General features: G+C 40.5%; 1 protein-coding gene across 1 annotated transcript; it reads left to right on the top strand.

Moving 5' to 3' along the window:
• Positions 1–8,467: 8,467 nt before the first annotated feature.
• LOC132586024 (histone H2A-beta, sperm-like) lies at positions 8,468–9,170 on the top strand. Its single transcript, XM_060257942.1, has one exon. The coding sequence runs from the start codon at positions 8,704–8,706 to the stop codon at positions 9,151–9,153; it is 450 nt and encodes a 149-aa protein (XP_060113925.1). The 5' UTR covers positions 8,468–8,703; the 3' UTR covers positions 9,154–9,170.
• The last annotated feature ends 208 nt before the right edge of the window (positions 9,171–9,378 follow it).

Genomic DNA, 9,378 nt, shown 5'->3' on the forward strand with positions numbered 1-9,378 from the left:
CTGTCTGATCATTCACTTCTAATTCGATGGGAAACAGCAGCGACAACTGATTAAACTGTGCATCTGAACAGACCCTATATCTGGTTCTATCTAAATAGCATGCTCTCTTTTCTTTGCTACTAAATGTGTCTTCAATTTTCAACTTTTATTTTTCCTGCCTTTCAAGCTACATGTTCTAAGCATAGGATATAGCAGTTTGCAACTCATGTATTAGATATGTTTACAGTTTGCTTGTAAAAAGTTAGGTCATTTGTATTTTTAAAATTTAATATATATGATTAGTAGAGTTTTATATGCATGCTATGTTGTAAAATCAGTAAAATAAGTTTAGAGTACGTAAGAAAGTAATTACGTATATTTTAGCATCTTTTCCATGGCTTCAATATTTCTAGAATTTCTGCATCTCTACTGAGGAGCTGTAGAGGACACTGAAGCCGTTCTCTCAATCAGTAGTAATCTTATTCACTTGCACAGCTTCTGGGATAACAGCAGGCTTGGTCCACATACATTGAAGCATATTTTTGCAAGTGTAACTACACTACACCTCCTATGTGGCAGTGTAAGAACAGAGAGACAACCACGTACAGGGATCAGTATCAGTCTATTATCTGAGAAATCTAAGTTCAAGATTCCCAATTAAAGGAAAGAAAAATCAAGGAAAATTTGCTGGGTAAGCCTGGGCTGGACTTGCTTTTTTATAAAAATAAAACTGATAACCTCTGGAAGTTGCAGATGTACTAGGGATGCTGGACCTAAGGGTGTTTTTTTAAAAACTTAAAATAAAACATGCTTAAAGCATTAGCATGCTTGCAATATTTTGTTTTGCCGTCTCTGATAAACGCTCTCTCTTGCTATGGATTATTGCATCAAAAACTTCAGCCAATGTCTGTGTTGTGCCAATCTTGAATATGCTGTTCAGGTGTTGTTCAGGTGTGCACATTTGTAAGTTGCAAACCCAGGAAAACATGAAGCAGTTGGGCATTGTGAGCTTTTGTACAGAAGTTGCTTCATGTGCTGGTCAAGGACATGTGAAGGCACCATGGCAAAGACTGAGGGCTATGTGCTTGTATACAAAACTATAGTCTTCCCTTCCCCCCAAAATAACTACAGCTCCTATGTGGCAGTGTAAGAACAGAGAGACAACCACGTACAGGGATCAGTATCAGTCTATTATCTGAGAAATCTAAGTTCAAGATCCCCAATTAAAGGAAAGAAAAATCAAGGAAAATTTTCTGGGTAAACCTGGGCTGGACACACACTCTCAGCCTGATCCTGGCTTGTTGTTATTTCTCTTCAAAATAGTTCACATGCTTTCCTATTGAGAAAGACTGGATGGCATGAATACAGTGAAAAAGAGGCATGGAACCCAGTTACACCCATAACAAGCCCAAGAAAACTCTCTCTCTGTGTGAAATAAGGCAAAAAGCTCATGCCTTCAATAAAATATCACTGGTCTTAAAAGTGCTTTCTTTGTATCTCTCCCGATGGTGGGGACTTGGCAAAGGAAGCTCTGGCTCTTTCTTTCTTTCCCCAAGGCACGAGGAGCAGGAGTACCTTAAAAATTTAGGGCCAAAATCCATTGCCTTTAATAGAGTTTGTAAATAAACTGGTTCCACTCTGTCGAATGCATTGTCCGCGTCCAGTGGCAATATAACAGAAGGTACTTTTTTTAGCTCTACAATACGTGATGAGATTTAAGGTTTTCCTTACATAGTCAGATAGTGATCGGGTTGGAATAAAACCTGTTTGATCCGTATGTGCATACTGATCTATTATGGCACTCAGACGACTTGCTAGTAGTGTAGAAAAAATCTTGGAAGTCATGATTGAGTACCAAAATCGGTTGGTATGAGGTTGAGTATTCTTTATCTCTACCAGTTTTATGGATGACTACCATACGTGCTTCCAACCAGGAATGGGGTATCTTACCAGATTCCATTACATGATTACAGATGTCAACGAAAGGCTGAAGTAGACTTGTTTTAAACTGCTTATAGAATTCTACTAAGTATCCTGGGGCCTTATTATTTTTAATTAAAGAAATAATTTTTTCTAATTCCGGAACTGTGACTGGCTTCTCAAGTAGCCCCAGATGGTCTGAAGATAGTTTTCTATTAAAATTAATGGGGTCTAAATACTGCCTTATGTCTTGGGGTTTCGGATTTGTTGTAGAGTTGTTTATAATAGTTCACAAATACCTTCGCTATGTCTTTAGAAGAAATTACTGACTTGTTTTGCTTATTTTTAATAGAATAAATCAAGGTATTAGCTTTCTTTCTCTATATTCTATATTTTAATAATTTCAACAATTTTGGAGTTTTAGTTATAAATCTCTGCTTAGCATATATACTGTAATATCCTTCTGAATTGAATCAGTCTCCAATAATTCTAATTTAGCTCTTCAGCATTATTGAGATTTTTCAAAGTTCGTTTGCCTCCCTGCTTCATGTTTTTTTCTAAGTTTTGTATTTCCAATTGCAACTGTAATTGTTTCTTATTTTTTTTCTTTCTTACAAGCTGAAGAAAGAGAGATCAGACTGCCTCTTAACATGACCTTAAACGCCTCCCACATATTCTTCTGAGAAGCACCACAGTCATCATTAAATAAAAAAAATTCTTTTATGTTTTTCTCAATTATTGTGCAGACTGACTCACTACACAATAAAAATTTATTTAGCATCCATGAAGGTTTCTCCCCCCTTTCAGGAGACAAACTAAATGAACTTGTAATCCAAGAATGGTCTGATATAGTTCTAGACCCTATATCAATAGGGACCATATTTTTTACAAAAGAAGTTGAAACTAAAATAAAATCAATTCTGGTATAGGTGTCATGAAGGTGAGAATAATAAGTATACTCACAGGCCCCTGGATTATATTCCCTCCAGACATCAGTGATGTTAAAAGTAGTCAGAAGTTTTCCCAGTTCCGTCATTTGAGTTTGCTTAACCTCTTTCCTTGTTCTAAAAGATTCATCAAGATTAAGGTTAAGTATGCAGTTTAAGTCACAGCCAATGATTTGGAAAGTATGTAAATCATTTGAAGTTGACTGTAAAAATTGGATCTGGCCTTCATTGGGAGCATATATTGATGCTACCATTATCAAATGACCATCCAACTTTCCTGCTACAAAAACGTACCATTAGTATCAATTTTTGTATTTAAACATTGGAAAACAGTAGTCTTGGAGAACAGAACCGCTACCCCCCTAGCTTTGGAGGAGCCTGTAGCATAGCAGGACTGCGATATCCAATTTGATTTTAATAGTTGAGTTTTCACCTTTTTAACATGTGTCTCCTGAAGACAAATATTTGGTCTTTCCTTTTTAATTAGATTCGAAATTCTTTTTTGTTTGATCGGATTTTTAAAGTCTCTGCAGTTCCAAGATAAAGCCTTATAGTTAGCTGGCATAACTACCCTCTTTTCACCCTGACGGTTCAAATAATTAGAAATGGTCTCCAACAAATTATAAATAATATCTGATGTCCACAGAATAGGCCTGTTAGTGGACAGAAATCAAATAACAGTTATACCTATAAAACCACCACACACACCCGTCTCCTACTGGGGGGAAGGTTTCCAGTCCCTTCACTTAGGAAGGGAATATAGAGACTGAACACAAAGAAAGTCCCTATGCAGAAACAATATAATTCAGGAGGCACCAAAGTAGAACTATTTAACATTAAACCTTATTTTTTTCCCCCTCCCTTCCACTGCAAAATTAATATCAGGCTGTTTTTTAGAGAAACTGTGATCCCCTCCCAATCATACTCTTATACATTCATCCATACGTCAGCACTCAAAACCTTCAAAAATTATCTCTTAACTTCTACCTAAAAATTGATTTCAAATTTGAATTAAATTGATCATAAAATCTACTTGTAAAAATAAATAAATAAATATACACATACATGCACACATACCCACACACACATATACACATACACAAATATATGCATACACATACACCCACACATACACACACATGCACACACATATACACATACATACATAAAACCAACTTAATAATTAATCCTATGAATTTAAAAAACAATAATCTTGTACCCATTCTACACATTCATTCTCTTACATTTTCAATCACACATCTCCCCCACTCACCTTTCTCCCCCCACATACTTTATTAAATCCACTCCAAATTACACTCCTCTTACAATAAATAATAAAAGCATAAACTTCAGTTTCCAGATGGATGAACAAAAAAACCAAAACTTGCAGTTAAGAGCAACAGGATAGTTGTTATAAGCAGTCATCTAATAAGGCACTTTAGCTCCATCTAGTGGGCTGTCCTCTTAGGTGCAGTAAGATAATTGATGGCAAGAATAAAAACCTTTCAAGTAGAATTATATGTGGCTTGAAGCTCTTTTTCTTCCTCCTCCGTGAGTGTGATATTGAGTTGAGAGGGCACTTCTTTCCCGGTGGTTATTGAGTTGATCTTAAGTGTTGAGCCGTTTCTGTGCATGAAGATATCCGATGCATTGTTCCATTAAAACTCAATGTTGGTATTAAACAGTTTAGCCGCGAAAAATTTTAACCCTCTGCGTTTTTCCAGAGCCTCGTGTGAAAGATCCAGTAGAACCAGAACTCTCCGGTCATTATGCATTAGTGTTCCTTTGGATCTAACCTCCCATAGAATCCTATCCCTTGCTCTTGGATAGATGAACTGGACTAAGATATCCCGAGGTCTGTTTTTCTTTGCCAATGATAGGGGACCCAGCTATATTCCAGGAGATAATTTCAAGATCACCCACCTTCCCTGTTTTTTACTGGATGGATCATCATGCTTTAACATCTTTAATCAGAGGTATAAAATTAGTATTGGCTCCCATCTCATCTATTTTCTTCTGTGTTGGTATGTAAAATTGGATCTTCAGAAGATATAACAAAGCTAGTGTGAGGGTTCCCTTTCTTGATTGAAACAGTTGGCTCTCGTGGAAGATTATTCAAAGGAGCTGGTGTTGGATTAATGGTTACAATATTTAAAACACTTGATGGCTTCTTGCTGCTTTCCATAGTCCTATCAACAATCAAAAGGAGACCTGGGGTGATTCTATGGCTAAAGAACAAAAGAAAAAGCCCCAGTGTGACAAAAGACTTAAGTACTTAAAACTTTGACGTATTTAACATCTGGAATTAAGAACAATATATGAAGTTACAAAGCCCACTATAAACAAGGAAAATTTACAAACAACAAAGTAATGCAAAATGCAGTGTGACACAGTGCAGTGACTCAATGCAAATGCATGTTGCTCTAAACAAATAGATGTCAAGCTAGTCCAAAAGTGTTGCTCAGCCAACAGTATTCTTCTCTGGCCACTTCAGAGTTGACCAGCTCGAGAAAGCAGAGCTGGACCAGTCATCGATAATGTCCAGTTTCGAGTAGCCTTAGTCTCCAGCTCGCATAAATCCCAGAGCAGTGTCCCCATATCTGAAACTACAACAAAACAAACTCACAATTTTTCATTCTAACCTAATGCCTCCCACCTCCCCACCCCCCAAAAAACCCTGGAGTCATATACTCACTAAATTCCAAAAGGAAAAAAATATATATTCTAGTTGTCAGGACATCTATTGTCTTCCAGTTTGGTGTAGTGGTTTGGTGTGCGGACTCTTATCTGGGAGAACCGGGTTTGATTCCCCACTCCTCCACTTTCACCTGCTGGAATGGCCTTGGGTCAGCCACAGCTCTGGCAGAGGTTGTCCTTGGAAGGGCAGCTGCTGTGAGAGCCCTCTCCAGCCCACCCACCTCACAGGGTGTCTGTTGTGGGGGAGGAAGGGAAAGGAGATTGTGAGCCGCTCTGAGACTCTTCGGAGTGGAGGGCGGGATATAAATCCAATATCTTCATCTACCTCACATGGTGTCTGTTGTGGGGGAGGAAGGTAAAGGAGATTGTGAGCCGCTCTGAGACTCTTCGGAGTGGAGGGTGGGATATAAATCCAATATCTTCATCTACCTCACAGGGTGTCTGTTGTGGGAGAGGAAGGGAAAGGAGATTGTGAGCCGCTCTGAGACTCTTCGGAGTGGAGGGCGGGATATAAATCCAATATCTTCATCTACCTCACAGGGTGTCTGTTGTGGGGGAGGAAGGTAAAGGAGATTGTGAGCTGCTCTGAGACTCTTCGGAGTGGAGGGCGGGATATAAATCCAATATCTTCATCTACCTCACATGGTGTCTGTTGTGGGGGAGGAAGGTAAAGGAGATTGTGAGCCACTCTGAGACTCTTCGGAGTGGAGGGCGGGATATAAATCCAATTTCTTCTTCTTCTTCTTCTTCTTCTTCTTCTTCTTCTTCTTCTTCTTCTTTTTCTTTTTCTTCTTCTTCTTCTTCTTCTTCTTCTTCTTCTTCTTTTTCTTTTTCTTCTTCTTCTTCTTCTTCTTTTTCTTCTTCTTCTTCTTCTTCTTCTTCCTCCTCCTCCTCCTCCTCCTTTAGATTGAAATATGATCCTTCTACTCCTAGACTCAGCGTCCTTGCACTCATCTCCTACCTGCAGGCTAAACAGAAACCCTGTGTTTGCCATCATTCCTTCCGTAAAGAGGCCTCAGTGGGAACAGGGTCTACAAAAAGCAGCTTAATTCCAAACTTTGGTTGAGACCTCTGGGTTCTACTGTATCAAATTTATATAAATGTATTTTGTCTCTCACCTGAGTAAAATCTTCATAGTGTCAGTTCTGTTATAAGGATGTTTTTTAATTCTGCATGGGGCAACCAGGAGCATGGCCATGTGTCTGCTAGTGATTCACCAGTGAGCTTCCCTGACAACTTTCTTCAGACAAGAAGAGTGTTCCAGAACCCTACCTTTTAACATTCCTGAGGTGCAGGCAATGTACCATTTTGAACATGGACATTGGAGGCCATATAAAATGCATTTACTGTGACAGGTAAATGCCTCTTTAATGTAATGTTTGCACCCATTAGGAAACTCTGTTTCTCTAGTCTCCCAGATGAACTTGCAGCCAGCGCTGGCCCAAGGGCACGTGGAGCCCTAGGCAGGCTCCCCCCGCTGCCTCCCTCTGCAGCACTGCAATGCAGCACCACGCTCCGTCACCCCTCCCCCCAATCACCTTCCATCAGGGCATGCCGCTCTCACCCCTTCCCTTCCCATCCCTTCTGCTGTCATCTAGAGAATGGTGTGGAATTGTTTTCTGTGGCCCCGGAAGGTAGGACCAGAACCAATGGGTTGAAATTAAAAGAGTTTCTGGCTCAACATTAGGAAGAACTTCCTGACCGTTAGAGCGATTCCTCAGCTGAACAGGCTTCCTCGGGAGGTGGTGGGCTCTCCTTCCTTGGAGGTTTTTAAACAGAGGCTAGATGGCCATCTGACAGCAATGAAGATCCTGTGAATTTAGGGGGAGGTGTTTGTGAGTTTCCTGCATTGTGCAGGGGGTTGGTCTAGATGACCCTAGAGGTCCCTTCCAACTCTATGATGATGGGAGGATGGCAAGACCTCAGCTCTCCAGCTGCTTTGCAGAACTGGTTCAAAGCTTTGCTGCAGACTTTGCAGCCTTTTCTTCTGTTTCTGAAAGCTGGAATCTCTTGAGTAATTATTTAGTAATTCTTTTCTGGGCTCTCTCCACTAATACGTTAAACTAGATACAGGAAACTTTTGTGTTCTGAGCACGATTCTGGCTCAACATTAGGAAGTAATGTAAAATCATGTCTTCCATGGAGCAGAATATTGGGAAGCATTAAAAAAAACCCTATTAAATATTTTATCTTTTAGAACAAGTGAAGTGCTTTTTAAGGCAAGTTTTTTCTACAAAATATATAGAATGACAGTCTGACACTTCTAAATTTTTGCAGTGAGAAAACTGGGGCATATGGAGGAATACAACTGAAATGTCCAGTTGTGTTTTCCCCACCTCATTTTAGAATTAGTGAAATGAAACACAAAATGCTTATTCGGTGTGTCATGAAATTGGGTTTTTTTGGAAAATGATCTACTACATTTGGTATAATTCCTATGTAAACTGTAGATAGATAAACCATTTTCAAGAATAGGGGGGTTTTTTTTACATTTGAATGATTTGGGTGACACTTAATAGGTAATAATGTAGAGTTGCCAGATCTTGCCTAGCTTTTGGTGGGGGATCTTTATCACACATACCACAATTTACCTGAAGCTCATGAAATTTGCGATGTGTGTTTCCCCCTATACAATTTTAACTTTTGAAGGGAAGAGTAAACTGGGCCCAGTTTTGCTGGATGTTTCTGCATGGTAGACATTTCACTGTCACGCTGCCTGTGGATTTTCCCGAACTCAGGTAAGGTTTTCAGAGACAGAAATGTAATAAATAAGGAATGGCATTTCAGCTCAGGCTTGGAGATAATGGAAATGATCTAATAAATCAGCAGCTTGCCTGTCTTTTGGCTTGAGTAACAATGCCCAAAGCATCCTATTGGCTGGCGTCTAGCCTATCAGGAGCTGCCTTGCTATGCTCTAACAAGGATATAAAAAAGCTGTGGGCAACTCAATGTGCAGATTTCTGGCAGCCCTTCAAAAGGTATGTAAAGTCAGAACAAAATTCCAAGGCAGAACAACAGAAGGGCAAGGAAGAGAGACCCAAACAAAAGAGAGCAGCAAGGCAAGCCGAGACCATCAAGATCCAGACAGACGGTTTCCACTGAGGTAAATTGTGCAAAGCTAGACGAGGGATCCTGTTGGTTGAGCGGCAAGTTGAACCACATGTCTGAGAGCCAGTGTGATATGGAGAGCTCTGAAGAGTTGGAGCCCTCTCGACGAGGGAGGAGGCCCAAAACCTCCCGGTCTTGCCGAGCCGGGCTGATATTTCCGGTGAGCCGCATAGAAAGATTCCTCCGGAGAGGAGACTATGCTGAGCGGATTGGATCAGGGGCTTCGGTTTACATGGCTGCCGTGCTCCAGTACATGACATACGATATTGTGGACATTGCTGGAAACATTGCTGCCAACGATCACAAGCGCCGAATTGCCCCCCGGCACTTACATGAGACTATCCATTGTGACTCTGAACTCCAGTGGCTGCTTGGAGGCACCATCCTCCCACAAGGGAGAGCCACATCCAAGAAACGGCCAGCAGCCTCCACCCGGAGAGGGAGGGGCAAGAAGACTGCCCACTCTGTAAGGAGAAGTCATAATGCTGCTGTCGCTGCTTAAGTCAAGAAGATGCTGCCTGCCCTTTAAGCATCCGGGAATGTAGTCTAATAAAAGCTGCTCTGAGGATGATGAGCTCTTTGTTGTGTGCATATGTATCTTTCCATGTTGGGTTAATGGGGGCCATTTCAGTTGATCTGGCTATTGTTCTGATAGTATGGCGCAGACAGAGAAATGGAGGCCTTTCTCTTTATTTCTGCAAAGCGCACACTGTAAATGTTGTGTTGA

Source organism: Heteronotia binoei, chromosome 17, assembly GCF_032191835.1.
Source record: "Heteronotia binoei isolate CCM8104 ecotype False Entrance Well chromosome 17, APGP_CSIRO_Hbin_v1, whole genome shotgun sequence".
NCBI classification, from domain to species: Eukaryota; Metazoa; Chordata; class Lepidosauria; order Squamata; family Gekkonidae; genus Heteronotia; species Heteronotia binoei.

Coding starts and splice junctions, on each gene's coding strand:
- LOC132586024 (XM_060257942.1), top strand. CDS start 8,704: ATGTCTGAGAGCCAGTGTGATATGGAGAGCTCTGAAGAGTTGGAGCCC.